This window comes from Andrena cerasifolii, chromosome 1 (assembly GCF_050908995.1).
Source record: "Andrena cerasifolii isolate SP2316 chromosome 1, iyAndCera1_principal, whole genome shotgun sequence".
Classification (NCBI taxonomy): Eukaryota; Metazoa; Arthropoda; class Insecta; order Hymenoptera; family Andrenidae; genus Andrena; species Andrena cerasifolii.
This window is the reverse complement of record NC_135118.1, coordinates 11,614,353-11,633,048: the sequence shown is the minus strand read 5'-3', so window position 1 is coordinate 11,633,048 and position 18,696 is coordinate 11,614,353. Positions and strand designations below refer to the sequence as shown.

Genomic DNA, 18,696 nt, shown 5'->3' with positions numbered 1-18,696 from the left:
ATCACGCGTGTACACTGTTGCAATCCATGAATGATAATAATCAACCCGTGGGTGTAGTACAATTTTTTTTCAGGATTCTCAACACTTAATTTATTCTACGTACCACAATTTTTGCTATACTCTAATTAACGCTACATTATTCGCCTTCTGGGTTCTTCACGGCGACCTGGATTGACAGATTTTGAATTCAGATTCAAGACAGCCGTATATTCCCCGAATATGCCCACTAAAGTTTGTACAAGTATATGTTGCCTTTCGGGGGCAATTTATTTGTCTACAAATTGCCACGAAGTAGTGCATTTACAGTTGGGAAAGAACCACACCACTTGACGTTTACAGAAAGAGGATGGTGTTTTAATTTTGATTAATTTTTTTGGTGCTAGGTAAATGTCCCAATTACTGCCAGCGTCCCTATTACTGCCACTTCATTTATTTTATTTAATAAACACGCAACGTATAAAGAATATTGTAAAAAAGAATTTGTCATAAAGTTAGGACTGTTCTTCTTATTATTATAGTACATTCTTTATCCATTACGTTTTTTTTTAAACTGAACTAAATAAAGTGGCAGTAATAGGGACACTGACAGTAAATCGGACATCTACCCTATTTCCAGTATATTTGAAAATGAGTTAAATAATAATAAAATTACTTCAATTTCACGGGAAACGTTGATACAAAGTATTGAATTTATAATTCTGACTTTTCTAAATTAGTATAGAATTTTTAAACTGGCGTCATATAATGAAGCATATCCTCATTAGATTATGCTTAGGAGTACAAGTAAATATTTTTTTGAAACAAGTACAGCCTAGCTTACAGTGTTACAATTTTGTCTGTGAAAGTTTAATCTTGTATTAATATTTGTTTCTCTTTGCTACTTCACAGAGTGATTTAAGTTTAGCTATTCGCTTCGCGACGAAATTATAGGTACCTATTAGTAATATCGTTTTTATATCCGTCTCGTTTAGGTCGTGTTATTAAACTTTGCTGGAACGATCAATTTCAGATTAAATTTACTAACTCAGTGGTAAATCTTATTCCGCCCTTTATACAGATACCGCGCCAATATTTAACATTCATATAAATCGTCTATTTACACAGCTAGTTACGAATTTACGACAATAAATTCATAACGTCGTATTCAATTCACATCGAACTGCCATTTCTGAAGCAAACATGCCTTTCCACAGTAGCGTTAATAATTTGAGTATTAATTCATACAGTAGATATCTATTCTACACAATATTTCTGAAGTGTCGTAAAGTTCATCATTACCCAAACGAAATGATCGACAAAACACCACAACCAGTTCTTTCGCATTACTTTAATTATCCTAATTTCACATTATCATAACATCTTAGTTTCAAAGTGATCCATGATTAAACTGTTAACGGAAGTTCCGTACGGTGCAATCTTGTTTCTTAGCTCGTGATTAGCTTCTAACACGTATCAGTGCATCCTCGAATAGCGGCCCAAGTAGCCTCATAGCGTTAAATACCCCGAATGAGACGAAAGTCCCGAACGCAGCAGCATCCTCTTATCTGCTCCGCATCTCTCTAGTTTCGCGAAACCCTGAAAGGAACAACAGAAACGATCACTGATCGACTCTTTCTCTCGCCCTACTATATCGAGTCGTATGTACTTCTTTTAAAACTCAGAGCGAAGTGACATTCATCCTCGTTTCGAGCTCACTGTCTGTCGTTAGTGGTGGAGCTCGTGGATTCTTGGTCCTCCCCGTTGTTTCCGCTGGTCTCGTCGTTCGGCGGCCTGTCTTCCGCATTGGCATGGCACAGCTTCTTGTGCTTGTGGACGAAATAGTAACTGGGGAACTTGCAGCCGCAAATTTTGCAGGGATAGTACTGCACGTTCAGGTCCAGCAGTCGGACCTCCCTCCTGTTCTTCGCAGCCTCCTGCTTCTGCCTACTCCCCGCCGAGTTGTTCGCCCTGCCGGACAGCAGGTGCCTCTTCGCGTGCTTCCTGTAACAGTACTGAGACTTGAAGGTGTGCCTGCAGTATCCGCAGGTGTAACTTGCCCCGTTGGTCGCGGTCTCGACGTCAGATTCCATGGAGTCGCGCGGCACCCTGACAACCGGGCCAGGCCCGCCGTTCTCGTCGTTCTCGCTCGACGTATTCTCAGATTCAAAGCAGGACCTTTGCAGCCGCGGTTGGGGGGGCATCGTGCTTGGCCCGCAGGACGCGGACGACGAGTAATTTTCGTTCAGAACACGGTGGAACTTGACCGGGCCGTCGCAGCAAGCCACGTCGTACACCACCGACAGAACGCCGCTGGAGGAACCCTCGTTCCCGCTCGAGCCCCGTCCCTTGCGCCTGGGCAACTTGCCGTCGATGGTCGATAGGGCTTCCAAGTTCCTTTCACGATTACGATTCGACGTTGATTCCTCTAAAGGCGTCAACGAGCAGGGATGATCTTGCGCTTGCTTGCTTCCACTCGTTTGCTCGTAACTCTGCTCCTCATTGCTCTGCCGTTGGTCCATTGAAGATGGTTTGTTGCCCTGGCACGGGGGCAGCGAGGATTGAGACGCCGAAGAAGGGGTCGGCGACACGGATCGAGTTGGCGAGGCGGTCGGGACCGACGTGGCGAATGCTGTGAACGCGGCTGCGACGAACGGCAACGAAGTGGACGATATCCCTTCTGAAGGCTTCTGCTTCGCTTCTCTGAGGCCTCGATTACGCTCTGCTTGGAAGATGGAAGGTTTTGGCGACGATACCTCGCTAAGGCGAAAGAAAATGGGTGGTTTAGTGTCGTTCTCTGGTTGGATCTCTAAGCTGCTCGGAGTAATTAGAGGATCGGCTCTGTGCCAGTAAATAATTTCTATGAATGATGGCTTGTGAGCGAGGAATCCAAGTTGAAAGTGGTGGCGAGTTTTAATATTCCCTCGCTTAAGGCTAGGAAATCAATCTATCTTTCATGCTTATCACTGGTAAACGCGCATTATTTGGCGGCCCTATTCATAAGATACGCTGTGAATCTCTAGAAGAGTCAACGTTATAGTTTAGTGGCTTGACAAGGAATTCGCGAGGGAACTTTGGAACCCTGTTCTCCTGCAAGCATCGAGACCTTGTTGAACTAAAAAAGAATTGACTTTCGATAGTTGAGGAATATTTTATTTTCCACATAAAAAGTATTCTAATTGTTTTCAGCAACGTGCACATCGGCTTAGCTAGCTACAAAAGATACCTGTTGCGGATGTTTCAAATACAGGGTAGGATAATGCAACTGTCTATGAAGAAGAATGCATCTTTCTTCGAGAATGTGAGTTTGAGTTTAGTTTGAAACTGGTATGATTGAAATTTCTTCGTGCGCAGTGTGGAGAATAATTAGGAGAGCTATCCAGTTTGGGTGCACATGTCCGCTTCATCGCTCATTAACTAAATAGGTAGGATTTCAACATAATTTTAAACAGATTTGAATAGAATTTTTGTTGGTCAAGCTCAAATCCTATGAAATAGAATGTTGTTCTTCTACTTCATTTCTACTTATTTGTAAACACTATAGGATCTCTAGAAACTTCTATCGATCCCTCGAGTAAATCTGCCGACTTCAAGGTGCATCTCTGAACCACCAAACAGCCAGAGTTACCTCGTCCCAGTAACACCTAAAACGTTACATTGAAGCCCACAACTCTGACGGAGATCTGAGATCGCCCACCACTACGCGGCTTCTGCGACACTTTAAATCCGAAAATCCCTAGGCACTTGACCAACCGGTCATCTCGCTAGGTCCCGCTGACTCGACAACCATCTGACTACCTCGAGCAGCCGTGTCCGTTCGAAAAATTGTTACCGAGCCACACCGTGCCGCTACAGCTACTTGAACGTCCGTCGTAACTAACCTATAGCGTGTCGAGTTCTGCGTGTCTTGCACGCTCGTGGTTGGCACCACTGAAATGTTGAGCGGGACCGTGGACTGCATCAGCACCGACGGTTGCAGCTGAGATAGATGGCTCAGGTGAGGCGCCGCTGGCGGGTAAAGCGGCGTCGTCGGCCAGCACATGCCCGGATCTATTATCAGCCGGTTTGGTATGGGTCTCAGTATATTTCCAGACCCCAGCGTTGACGACGTCATAGACGTGGACGTCATGGTCGACGTTGGCACTGCTGGCACCGGTATGGGCGTCGGCAGAGGCGGCGGAGCCCTCAGTCTGAACAGAGCAGCTCTGCACTGTTCTAGAGCTCCTGGCATGTGGAGTAGATGGGTGGCTAATAGAACACTGTACACGTTGTCCAGCGTTACCTCCAGGCGGCCGGTGTACATGTAATTTAGCAGGGGGGCAAATGCTTCTCCACCTGGAAGATGGGATTAAGCGTTTAGGTCGGCGGACGGGTTTAGTTTTGGTAAACACTTGCTGGGCGATGCTCGGTGGCGTAGCGGTTTATCAACTTCTGTTCGAGTTGCCGACTGATTGTGGGTTCAGCTTTTTGGTCTCGTTTGGGAACTAACTTTTGGGGAGAACGAATGGAGGTGGCTGAGTAAAATGAGGCGCCGAGGGTAGTGGGTTCGTGAATATTGCTCTAGATGGTGGAAGTCTCCAGAGATTCTATAGTCGTAGCTTCTTCTAAACTTTCACGAATTTTCGCTTTCTTCGTATCCGTCTGGGGAATTCACAGAGGGTGAAGAAAAAGGATTAACGACAGCGGAAGGAAGATATGTTTTAGCCTATGGGAGTTTCCAAAGGTTCATTAAACATCGAGGTTCCAGTTTCCTCTTCTCCTTTGGCTATCAGATTCGCGAAGCATGGGTGAAGGTAACTAAAGCTAATTAAAGGGAAATAGGAACCGAGTGACTTAGCTAATAGTTTTCAGGGCTCCTTCTGTCTCTATTTTATTTCATCGCCATGGTGTATGAAATTCGCGAATAACGGGAGGCAGAATAGTGAATAGTTACCAATTGATGAGACCGAGACGGAAGTGATAGGTTGCCGCAGCGATTGCTCCGATAGATTCGTTGGCGCGATTGCTATAGCAGTTGCTGGTAAGTTGCTGCAGGGTCCAATGTTCGCGCTAACATTCTGACTAGTTGTAGCCGCGGCGCTAGTTAGCAGAGCCTTCAGATATCCACTGTGGGCAGCCAGAACCCCCTTATGAGCCACAAACTGATGTTCCCCCTCGTTTCCAACCCTAACCACCGTGTCAGGTGGCGATAGAGTCTCTTGGAGGCGCGAGTAACTGTCCCCAGTTGCACTGTCGCCGAACCACGCTCTGTAGAGGCTGTACATCGTGGATGTTCAACTAGTCACACCGAATCCGACGATTTCTTTGCTGAGTAGTTTCACGAACCTGCGGACATCGTTTGCTATCTACCGATTCGGCGATAATGCTTCCACTGACATTTGATTGTTTAAGCTGGGTCTGCCACAAGGATACTGGAGTTCTAGCAGTTGGCTTCTGTTCCAGAGGCTCTAGAACTGAAGACAATCTCTGCCTGACGAACTGTTCTGTACAGTGGAGGCAGTTGCAATCAGGTTCTATGATCGAAGCTGGATCTGCTCTAGAAACTCTATCATCCCAGAGGTTCTACTACTCCAGGGAGTTCCTCTCTTCTTGTTTACCAATTCATCTGCATTCTCCGCTTTCTCTATAACGAATGAAGATAATTTCCCTGGAACTCTGTTCTAAAAGCTAGATATATTCTAGCAGGCAACTCTGTCGTAGATTCTTCTCCGTTGAAGCTCTTCTATTTTCGCCAGTTCTTCCATCCCCATCTCCTCCGGAATCTGACGTTCCAGGCGCTACCGACAGACAGGTCGTCAGTTATTTATCTGAGAATCCTTTTCCCAGCAGAAGCCCGTCACTTCGCGTAATCAAGCAGTACCACTAAACCCTCCACCAACCACATTTCCCTTCTGTACTCCACAGACGTCGAAGAACGAACGCCTGCTTGAACCCCCGCTGTCTTAATAAAGACACTCTCTTTACACGTGTCCCACGCCGGTGAGGAATTTCATCAAACCCACCGACCAGTATACGTTAAACCCCAAATTCTCAATGGATCGCGTACTCCCGGACAAACGAACGATCTTCTAAAGCTAGGAGCCGATGGTTCCGATTCCAAATTCACCCCGCGATTCGACGGGGTCGCGAAGTCAGCGAGCGACAGGTTCGGCTGGGATTTCTCGGCAAATCGGACACGACGGGCTGGAGTTCCGATTCCACGGTCCCGATGTCGTCACTGTCCGCGGACGGTCGTGTCGGTGCGGTAAGAGCCGCCGGTGCTCGCGAGAACCAGCCAGTGCCCCGTCCCGATTGCGCGTGATTTGAACGCCGCGAAGTCACCGCCACCGTGGCGGTGCCCGTCATCGCCAGTTCGGCTCGTAGATCCGGCAGCTTTTTCGAGCGATTTCCGTCGTTCTTCGGGCTTCCCTCCTCCAGACGACGTCAGCCAGTCACCGTGCAGCCAGCCCCAACCCCTCGCCGTCCAAGAACCGCCCCCAACGAGTGCAGATTGGCGGTTTTGCCTCGATTCAGGGGTTGCACGTGCGCCTCGTTGCTGTTTGCCCGCGCGGAGAATCGCGGCCACCCTCCTTTCTTCGTCTATCGGCACGTATCGTTTCTCTTCTCCTTTTGTACATTCGCATCGATGGGATTTCCTCCCTTGTCTCTCAGCCTCCCGGTCTCTCCCTGTTGGTTGGTTAAGAAAGGGGATGAATTTTTTCAGTAACATCTTCGGGACGTAAGGGAAGAATTATCAGAACGTTTTTGGAACCTTGTTTCTTCCGTTTCTCGCGGCGATCCGCACCTCCCCCTCCCCCCAGTATTGGGATCGAAGGAAATGTGTGAAAATGTTGCTGGTTTGTGATCGCTTCTACGAGTATGTATTAATGATTTCTTCTCCATTTTTTATTTCTCGCCAGTGGGTTTTTCCCTACTGTTTGTTATCGCGACGTTTTCTGCGTGTTTCCGAAATTGATAGGTAGCTTTTGCCGGGCTTTGTTGCGCAGATTTGTTAGGAAGTTAAAAAAACGTTCCAATAGAATTACACTCTTCTTGCAAGGTAGAGGGCTTTGCTATTGGATCTCAGGGAATAGCGTCTGCAGGGTGGCCTGTTATTGGTCATACAACAGGGGAAGTTGATTTTTTATGAAAGAGTAGGGACCTAAGTCGAATGGACGGAATGGAATTTCTGCAATTAGTTTCCGTTTTTTTTGAGGAAAACGACTTCAAACTTTTGTTAAGTCGATTTTGATAAGTCAGCAAAGATCGTTGGGAATTATGTCACGTTGTTTCTGTTTGCGGATGCTGTACATGTTGTGCTACTGTCAAACGTGTTTGAGACAGTTTTGTGTATACAGTCGCGAGACATTTTGCCTTCAATGTGAAAATGTCACCTATGCTGCTGCATGCATAATTCTGGTCGAAGATCGATATTATCACACGCTGTTTTCAGTGTCCCTCTTACCTACGCCAATACTATTTTTATTTTATTTTTATAAAGTCAAGCAAGATGTGATCTGTAACCAGATTTACACACAGTAATATTGAAAATCGTTTTTCACAAAAAAAAAAAAACAGACACCCATCATAAAGAACTTCACCCTGTATTTGCTCGTAACCGATTATCCACTTCCCAATTATTCTATCAATAATAGGCTAAGCTGTATAACATACAGAGATTCTAGATTCGGATATACGAATCTTCAAAATTCTCTGTAAATTTTGTACAGAATAAATCAGGAAAAAGAAAATTTCTGTGAAATGTAATGGAAAAAGAAATTCGCGGACTTCGATAGATTAAAAGCAGCAATTCGATTCATATTTACACATCGGAAATAGGATCAGAACGTATGACAAATGTATTACGGAGCTTTTAGTTTAGACCAAACGAACAAATACTCGCCCCCCTCCTCCCTCCACTTTGACAAAATTCGTGCTGATTTACTGTAAACTCTAATCTGCAATCTGCACTTGCAATTCTTCATCTCTTCAATTTCACTGTCCAACAAAATTGAACTTTCTTTTCTGTTCTGTAAAATTCAATAGCCGTCTCTTATAGGCTTTCATGCCCTGAAAACGAATCCGCAAACCGTTTGTCGCCATCACCCTCACTTTCGAAAAAATTACATTTTGAAAAAAAGATGCAATTTTTCAATCTTGAATATCTATTGTGTTCAAACAGTAATAGTTATTTGGTTGCCTGGCCAGTGAAATTATTCTATGAACTCTCGCGAATACATCGATATAAGTTATTACTGAATTATAAACATTTAAATATGTTTAAACAACGATCAAATGGATAAGGGCACGCGAAATGCACCATTTTTTGCAGATATCTTTCTGTATACTTCAAAAACTAAGGATCGAGGAGAAAATCTGATTACACCACGCGATGCAGCAGACATTTTCCCCTCGGACAGCATCGACAGAAGTAGTAAGTCACGCTTTGTTTTCAATACAGAAGCGAAATAGTTTGGCAAAACGTGCGGCGCTGACAGTGGTAGTCAATGGCGGTGGCTCCGCTGCCGCTCAGCGTCACAGAATCGCGTGACGCGCGTGACTACCACTGCCCGCGCCGCACGTTTTGCCAAACTCTTTCGTTCCTGTAGTGAAAACAAAAGGTGACTTACCACTTCTGTTGATGGTTTCCTATGGAAAAATGTCTGCTAAATCGCGTGAAATAGCCAGATTTTCTCCTCGACCCTTAGTTTTTCAAATATATAGAAATATATCTGCAAAAATTGTTGCATTTCGGGTGTCCTTTTCCATTTAATCGCTGTTTAAAAATATTTAAATGTTTATAATTCAATAACAATTGATATCCTTGTGTTCATAGAATAATTTGACGGCACAAGTAATCGAATTACCATTACAGTTTGAACACAAAAGATGTTCAAATTAGAAAATTCGCATTTTTTTCAAAATCGTATTTGGCGAAAACTGAGGGTGATAGAGCAATTCTGCTGGCGGATTCGTATTGAGGGCGAAAAACTACAAGCATCACCCAGTGGATAAAAAATTGCCCAAAAATTGTGTTGGACAGTGCTTTTGTCAAAGTGGGTGGGGGGCGATGGAGCATTCTTTCGTTTGGTCGAAACGCACCATTACGAGAAGCTTAAAGGAGGTTAAAGAAAGGGGTAAACATAAATTACATTTTGTAGAAGAAAAATAAGACTGTCGTAAAAATGTGAGGAGTATCCCACAGTTTTTTCAAAAAGTAGCTATAAAAAAAAAAACAGAAATCAGCATATGCAACGATAAATAACGTTATCCTAAATGCAGTGTCGATTTTTAAACTCGACGAGCTACATAATTAATAACAAGTATGATAAGTAATATCACGCAAAAGTCCGTGCAATTCGATTGTAGAAAACTTTGTCGAGCGGCTTGTCTGAATCGTCGATAGAAAAACTGGAGGGGAGAGAGGAAAGGGACGAAACAGAAACAGTATACCTACGCTATTGCTTTGAGTTTCATTATAATATTTTTGGAAAAAATTCTGAGTTTTTAGAATTTTAAGAAAATGCGAACAATATCAATTTGTCGAATCTGCCAATCAGATGTTCCCTCGAAACTCCACTGTTAGGTCTAGTGCATACTATCTACTCTTCGCTGGTCGACGGTTTAATCGATGTCACAAATGGAAGCACGCATAGGTACTTGTCAACTGCTCATTGCCTGAATAAAGACAGTCAAAGTGATACTCGCCAGGAAAATCGAGCAGCTATCATTCGACATCGAAAAACTCACAAAAAAAAACAAAAAAAAACAAAGAAAGAGAAACGCGATAATTTTAAGGGCTGCTTTCGAGTACCCGTTCAAAGTGAATTTCCGCAGAGAAACATTTGGTTTACGCTCTTGCGTACCTCCAGTACGCTTTACACTCGCACCAAGTTCAATGAAAATCCGAATCTTCGGTTTAGCAGCGTTTCCTTGTAACAAGTATAGGAGGCTGAGGAAAATGGACAATAAAGAAGCGGGCAACTCGTTTGAAAGAGGAGGGGGATGGCAACGGACATCTTTCCAGGGGAATAGAATTATAACAGTGAGTGCGAGTGGTCTCTTTGTTTCCTCGCGAGCTGCTGAGTTGGAACAGAGGGAAACGATTTTATATTTGCTTTTTACAATTGACTTTTAATGTTCGCGATCACACTGGACGGATACGAGGGATGCTGTACGCTGGGGCGCTAAGAAAGGCAAAGAAGGAAACGGGGGAGCCGAAACGAAGAAGGCTCGCAGGTTTAGCACAGTGGTCCGACGATTAGGGAGATCTTGAAGAGCCGAAAACAGGTAGCCAGACGAGAGAGCCTCGAGACCGATCTTTCGCGGGGGATGCGTCTTTTCCTGTTTCAACCTCTTCCCTCCGTCTCTGCCCCGCTCTCTGATGTTTTTCATCAAATTAACTCGCGGCACGAGCACTCTTTCTCCGTAGTGTTTGCATAATATCGTTTATAATTCACGTTGCGCTGAATTCCACTTTATTCCCGCGCGCGCGGCTCGTTCGTTTGCTCGATCCTACCCGCTTTCGACCCTCGACCACCCTACTATCAATGACGAGGAGAGGTATCTTACCATCTCCGTCCCCCTTTTTTCGAATCCCGCGCCTGGTTTCTCTGCCTCTCGTTCGAGGAGAGTGCCCTGTACAGCGTGGTCTCGGGCAAACACGAGGATATATCGTTTCCATATCGCGGGGAGGCTGGTCTTCTCTCCCCCGTCAAAACGGTTCGGCGCTCTGTTACGCTCTCTTGGTGACGTCGCAGGACCTTCCTCGGCTTGGCATATAGGTGTCTACTGAAGATTCCTCGCCTAGCAGCGATCTATGCTGTGGTGTTTGTGGTCTTCGATTCAACCTTTCGATGCTGCTCCAGCTGTATCGCAGGCATTTTATTCTGATGGCCACCGATTTCCAAACGCTGAAAATCCGGGGGGATTCTTTGCTCGAGGCTCGCTCCATTGTCAGGAATAATAATAATAATTATTATAGGTTCTACATCTGATCTTCGACATCGATTAGCAATGGTAATAATTTTGTATCTTTGTACACTAAAGGCTTTCCCGTTAATAATAATAATAATAATAATAATAATAATAATAATAATAATAAGAATAATAAAAATTATTATTATTATTATTCTTATTATTATTATTATCTTTGTACACTAAAGGCTTTTCCGTTAATAATAATAATAATAATAATAATTGGAAAAATAATAATAATAATAATTATTATTATTATTATTATAATTGGAAAATAATTGGAAAAATAATAATAATAATAATAATAATTATTATTATTATTATAATTATTATTATTATTATTATTATTATTATTATTATTATTATAATTGGAAAATAATTGGAAAATAATAATAATTATTATTATTATTATTATTATTATTATTATTATTATTATTAACGGGAAAGCCTTTAGTGTACAAAGATACAAAATTATTACCATTACTAATCGATGTCGAAGATCAGGTGTAGCACCTATTCATTATGCCATCGTCGTACGAACGCGCGGCAAGTGGCAAATCTGAGAAATCCTAAGAAGCCACAAAGAGATCTACGCTCTCTGAAAATCAGCGTACTTTTTACCCTTCACGGTGGTTGAATCGGTCTCCGCGATATTCCTCTGTCATTAACCCTCGAGCGGGCGCGCTTTGTGAACTCCGTTCACCGATCTGCGTATTTCCTTCATTAGGTCTCGGTGAGACAAACATTCTCTCCGCGCCATCGTGGAGTGTTTCAAGAAAAAACTTGTGCCAGTTGATTTTCATTTTTGATGTTAAAAATCTTTTACATATACTATTTTTGTGTCTCTAAATACATTCAATGCATTTTGGATGCATTGCTAATATTTTTCCATCGCATTTAATTTAAGTTACCACAGCGAAACTGTTTCTGAAGTGTAATTTATAGGGTAAGTGTATTACTGCGGACTTTTAAGGTAGGTTAACTTTAAAATCCTCGATACGGTGTTCAAATGAATGAAAGTTCCTCCTTCTTTTTTTTAAAGAAAGGTGGAACCTTAATAATTCCATAAAAAAATATGAGGGCGGGGTAATAAGCACAGTTAATTAAAAACACTGAGATTTGTCGATCGATGTCATTGCAAGGAGTTACTTAGGAAATGCATGCATTACTGCTATCCAATTACTAACGAAGTACCAGTTACTGCGCATGTAGTACTGCGGTCCGCCGTCAGGCGAAACATAACCTTACTACAAACATCACTTGTAGATAGAAAAATTATTTAACTTCCTTTATTTACTAAAATCAGCAGGAATGAGTAATAATTTAAATCCGAGTAATTAGTAGTACATAGTTGTATTTATTGCACCATCCGTACTAAAATAAATAGTAAATTTAATGTTATCAGGTCGGAAGTAAGGTTAGATGGCGCTGTCGTCGGTCCGCAGTAATACATGCACATGCTGTAAAGTACTGCACCTAATACTGCGTTGAGAAATAAAAATTAAAACTAAAATGCAGGTGACTGATTTACTGTTTTTCTGAAAAAAAAAAAATAACCCTTACTCTATCGAGTAATAACGCTGCATTACATGCATTACTGTTAATAAAAAAAATATAGCTGTTTTTCAAGTAGGTGTTCATGACCGCCGTTTCGGGAATCGACCGAAGTTTCGCCTTGGCGAATTTCAAACTGCGCTAAAAGAATTAATAATAACTTCGCTGTACATATTTATTAATAATCATCTGAAACACAGTTTAAAATAATTTTGTCAACAATTTTCAAGAGATCATGTACTTTCCAGCATTAAATACGATCTATTTTAGAATATCCGCAGTAATCGGGGTAGTAATACCCCCACCTACCCTAAGGGGGCTAAAATGATTATTTTCAACTGATCGACTGAGTTTCACCACGCGCCTGCTCGTGTGCCTCTCATCGGCGCACCCGCTCGAGGGTTAAATAAAACCAGCAGGGTGGGATTCCTAAACTTCGGCCCTTCGGAGTAATTTTTCGACATCTCGCTGTGCCTGAAACATCGAGTAATCCGGACGTAGCTGCTCCAATCCCATTGCCGGCAATCTGAACCGGTGCAGATTGAATTGCAAGTGTGCTCAAAGATCAAAATACACAGAAAGATTGGCGCAAACAATGCGGCGGGCCGTCCGAAGTTGATCGGCGAATCGTTAATCGCGAAATAGACGCGGTGCCCGGGAAGAACGCGTCGCCACCAATTCCAAATGGGAGATGGCGATTACGCACATTTCCCAGGAGGCCAGGAGGCTTCAAACACGAGTTAACGGGACGCAGTCCCTCTATCCCTTCGTTGTTCCCTCCTCTATTTGTCCCCTTCATCCCCTTTGCATTACGATCGAAAGCAAGAACCACTAGCGTGATCGTTTGTACAGCTATTAGTATCATTGTCGTCGTTCCTAATAATAACTGTACCGATTAATGGTGATATTCTAACAGTGGCAATGAATCCACGCGCTTTCGCGGTTACGTCATTACCTTATTTCCCCACAAACCCAGTTCAGCGCTGTTTTCTCACGAATTTCACTTCTTTCGACATTAGACCTATGTTTTTGTGTATCGAGTAACTTTTCTCAATGGCTTTGTAAAATATATTTTTGGTAATTAGTAAGTGTTGGAATGTGTACAACGATGGACTGTTCCTGGAGTTGAAGTGTCAGGGACTTTGGGGACCCGGTGACTTGTGAGTTTTCCTTTCAGTCGCTACAGGAGGCCCAAAAGAGGGGAAAACGGTCTTCTCGACCCCTGCGCTTCTCAGTCCGAGAAAACCCTCCAAACGGTTAACTTGCATCGCGCTAAAGACTATTCTTTCCATTACTTTTAGTTTAAGTACTACGCAGTTCTTATTATTATTATACTGACGATCGACTGTGTAACTTTTATTTTCTTAAATAAATAAACATTATATTCTAACAGTAAGTAGTCTCGTGCTGGTGGAAAACTGTAGAGGTGTAAGACGGAGTTTAGAAAGTGAGGCAGCCTCTCATGGACACTCATGAATACCGCGATGTTGCTTTTCGCTTTATTGAGTTGGCAAGGAACACTATTCAATTGATGATGGAATCGCGCAGATTTTTTTAAATAGATCGAAAGTATATGTCACAAAGGTCACAAAAATGTGAACTAAAGATGCTCCCAAAAGCTGGTTTGACCTTGAAAAATCGACAAAGGTGGAACAGGGGAAAAAAGAAAAATGAGGGAAAGAGAATAACAAATCTGTCATGATTCAGATCGTCATAGCACAACGCGTGTGATTGCAGGGAAGATTAATGCATCGCATGCATGTATTAAAAAAAAAAAATTAAAACAGCTTGGCTATGTTAAGAAACTCGATTTATGGGTCCCCCATCAGCTTAAGGAAATTCGTTTGACGGAACGCATTAGCATTTGCGATTCGCTACTGAAACGCAACGAAATTGATCCATTTCTGAAACGACCGATTACTGGCGACGAAAAGTGGATAGTTTATAACAACGTTAATCGAAATAGATCGGGGGTGAAGCAGGGTGAACCAGCCCAGACAACAGCAAAAGCTGAGATTCGCCGAAAAAAGATTGCGCTGTCAGTTTGGTGGGATTATAAAGGAATTCTGCACTTCGAACTTTTACCAAGAAACCGAACGGTTGATTCAAACGTCTACGTTCAAGAACTCGCCAAACTGAGCGATGCAGTTCAAGAAAAGCGGCGGAAATTGGCAAATCGGGAGGGCGTTGTTTTCCAACATGATTGTGCAACGCCTCACGCATCTTTGGTCACTCGCCAAAAATTATTGGAGCTAGGTTGGGATGTGTTGTCACATCCACCATGTAGCCCAGACCTTGCGCCTTCAGATTTCCATTTATTTCGCTCCGTGCAGAACTTTACCTTGAATGGTAAAATTTTTAATGACGCTGATGATGTGAAATCTTATTTAATTCAGTCTTTTGCTGGCAAAAATCAGAAGTTTTATGAACATGCAATTATGAGACTGCGTGAAAGATGGCAGAAGGTCATCGACAAAAACGGACAATACCTAATTTAATAAAGTTATATTTCCAAGTAAAATTTTTTAACTTTCCTTCTTATTTAAAATTCGCGACCACTTAGTTGCCAACCCAATAGAATACAAGACAACTCGTCGTAGTTTTGTATTCAACTTATTCACAAATCAGTTTTATTATCGCTTCTATTAGCCTCCTTGCTGAAAAGACTCGAATGCTTTGGACCGAAGAAAGTGAAAATTTTGCCGTGCAAATGAAAATAAAAATTCAGGCAGTTAAATAGAATCCAGTGATAACATTGGTACGCCTATGCAAGAATTAAATACTATTGCCTGTGATGCTAATCGACAGGATAGCCAGCCTTTCAGCGGAGATCCCACAGGCCAAAGGAAGACGAAAATATACAATACAATTTTTAATATCGCCCGTCATTTTCGAGATAATTAGCTTGGAATTTTTTCGAAAACGAAATGCGATAGTAATAAACATTTATTCTACGTATTCAGATTCAGTCCAGCTGCTGTGCATTCATAAACTACGGTCATTGCTAGAACAATCAAGACCAATTAATTGTTCACTATCCGTCCCCTACTCGTGGGTCACGCGCCATTTCCAGTACACGCTCACGTGGTCACATATGGTACACTGATACAGTCCCGGTACATGTTAACCCTCTTTAACCCTTCAACTGACATAGACGTACCTTCGCGCGCAGGTGATTCAATCGGTCCCCTGGCATTGGCGTGTTCTCACGCCGCGCCGAGGTTATAGTGCCTCTACGAGCTATAATGACTTAGGTGTGAGGTCACTCAGCGGGGCTGAAGGGGAGGTTCTGGTCTAGAGCCCAAAAAAGTAGGTGATATTTAGGAATTAATTAAAGGAAAACTACTATATATAATTTAATGGGATTTGTTGCATTGTATTAAGGATGTCTTAGATTATAGAAATATATTTTTTGTTTTATAATTAATCATTGCAGACAGCCTTGGGGAGCCCTGGACAAGCTAAATTTGTTATTTAGATCATTCAGGTGAATTTCTTCTATTTTTTTTTTTAATATTCATAGTCAAACTATAGACATTAAAGCAATTATTTGCTAGAGCGTTCTTAGATAATGCCTTCATAAGTTTCTGTATTTGATTGAAACTAGTCTTGTATGGTTTGTACGTTATAACAGTTCTATTCTGAAAAGCATGGCCGGGGACAAAAGTAACAAGTTGCTACGGGGACGAAAGTAACATGTTACTTGTGCGAGCAAAGTAGCACAGAGGATAGGAATTCTTTAGATAATAATGATTGTCTATGTCTGGTTTGATTGGACCCTTTCAGAGAAAGCTGTTCGAGAGAGAATCATCTGAAATGTCTAGATTTTAAGGGTTAGACTCTCGGCGATCTTCACTACGTATCTGATAATTTCAATTCCGATTAGGTGAAATTTAATACGTATCGTTCAACTAAATACACAATACCAAAGAAATGTTCGAAGCTGCTTATGCTTTCCACCTTTCGTTATTTAAAATTTATTTGTTTTTATCGGTACTTAAAATATGTTTATTTAAATGTTTCTTTCTATCGTTTTTTTTTATAATAAAAAATCCTTTTTGCGTTGGACGAGGGGTTTTTACTTAATTCTCCTGAAAATAATTAGTGTTACTTTCGTCCTACCCCTGCAGGACAAAAGTAACAATGACAGTCACTGCGGAAAGCTGCCATAACTTTTTAACTACTTATCAGGTAAGGCTGATTCTGGGCTCAAATGATAGACGAAGAAACATAGTATCTTAGGGCACAATTTTCATTTTTATATCTATAAAAGATAATCGTAGGCTAGGCCAAATGGAAATAGTATTACTTTTCGTCCCCGCTCTCCCCTATATAAAATCTATGGGTTCGTCGAGTTATTAATTAATTTAGGTCAGTATATTCCATAAATTTATCAATAATAATTTAAATACTTTAATTTAAATATATATATATATATATATATTGGTTTTTAAATTATAAATTTTTATATATGTATATAGTAATACTTTAATTTAAATAATTTAAAATTATATATATATTGTTTTTTAAATTATTTAAATTAAAGTATTACTATATACATATATAAAATTTTATTATCGATAACACTGCAAAAATAGCTGCATTTTCACCCCCTTGTATTATTATATACATACATAAAAATTTATTATCGATAACACTGCAAAAATAGCCGCATTTTCACCCCCTTGGAGTGAATTTGAAAGAAAAATTACGCGACACATACCTACGATATATCCTGCAGATATTCCCAAGGTTTCATAAATTTTGAATTTCCGGGCCGGGGATCTTCCATCACTATTACGAACCGTACTGCAATGGTATCATTCGGAATTTAATATTAGTCAGTCGAATTGTCGCGTTGCAGGACGAGAGTAGCGCAACTGATCGCCGTTTCAATCGGCGGAATCGAAATTCAGCGCGGTGAAAAGGGAGGGAACAGCCCTTCAGGCTGTGGTATAATCGGGAACAGAAGTGTACACATTGGAGAAGAGGTCGGGTATCGCTGGCTGGGGATCCCGGGGAGACGAAAGAACGAACGCTCTCGCGGTTTAATGCTCCAAGCTCGGTCGAGACAAGCTGAGCAAACACTTTCCGCGATATTACCAGGATCCATGCTGGCTCTCCGCGACCTATCTCTCTCATTTTGCTTCTGCCCCCCCCCCAACCCCACCCTACGTCTGCCCCCCCGGCTGTTTCAATTGTAATGAAATAAATAGTCACCTGTTCAGAAATTCATTTATTCTTTCTTTCCGTACCATCGACCCATATGATGTCTCTCCCCTCCATCTATAATTTTAATGGGGCCGCATTGTACGATGTAATTGGCAGGATCGATCGAATTCACTGTGCTATGAGGTTGCGATGGGATTCGCGAATCCCAGCACATGGTTTTATATTTGACTGAAGCTCGACCGATGATTCTCTGATCGAGTTACCCCCGCGCGGTTATCCTGATATTATTTCTCAGGGTATTATTAATATCCAGCGAACTCTCTTCAGTGGCGTCTGTTTTAATTTCACCGTACGCCACCGCATCTGTATAATTCGTTCCATGCCCCTCAGCTCAGAATGGGGATTTAATAAATACATGAATTTCTTCGTCCAAAGGTAATGTAACATGCTCTTTGTACAGTGCGTGTTTCTCACATAATTCTGAGAACGGATGATCCAAAAGTAATTAATAATCCACAGTGGCTCCGGTTCGTTCATTGCGTTCCACGTTAATCCAACCTACGCCTTCCCTCGTGTCGCGGAGCAACACACCCATCCTTCGGTTCAATCGTAGTCTAATCCCCTTTACAAATTCGTTTTATACCCTGCGGTGCACTGAAATGTTTAAAACAGCGTTTCCTCGCACTTCCCTCTATGCAATAATCGTTTCAGACAAGACGCTGGATACATTTTTATTGTTTAATGAAGCGTGGAATAAAGTTTCGTTGTAACTCGCTTAGCTTCTCTGAAAATTGTCCTTTAACTTCTGCCCGACATGCGAATGTTGAATTACTAGGGTAGATGTACCGTTTGTGGCCCTTGCACTGTTTTTGGCTGTGTGCATAATTATCTTATTTTTTAAATTGTTTGCGGATCGTTATTATGTGGAGAATTTCGCATCATAAATATTTTGTTTAGTGTACCGTCAGAAATATAAGGTTACACTTATTGCTTACGCGGAAAAATATTATATTTTTTAAGATGTTGTCAAAACATGTA

General features: G+C 41.9%; 2 protein-coding genes across 10 annotated transcripts in view; one reads left to right on the top strand and one right to left on the bottom strand.

The window, feature by feature from the left end:
• Positions 1-18,696, top strand: part of Smr (nuclear receptor corepressor smrter) — a 93,782-nt gene that overhangs the window by 53,646 nt on the left and 21,440 nt on the right. The window lies entirely within an intron of this gene.
• On the bottom strand, positions 1,317-6,115 carry LOC143368659 (uncharacterized). Its single transcript, XM_076811603.1, has 3 exons — positions 4,910-6,115; positions 3,858-4,311; positions 1,317-2,736 (listed from the first exon to the last, which is right to left on the bottom strand). The coding sequence occupies exons 1-3, from the start codon at positions 5,238-5,240 to the stop codon at positions 1,692-1,694; spliced, it is 1,830 nt and encodes a 609-aa protein (XP_076667718.1). The 5' UTR covers positions 5,241-6,115; the 3' UTR covers positions 1,317-1,691.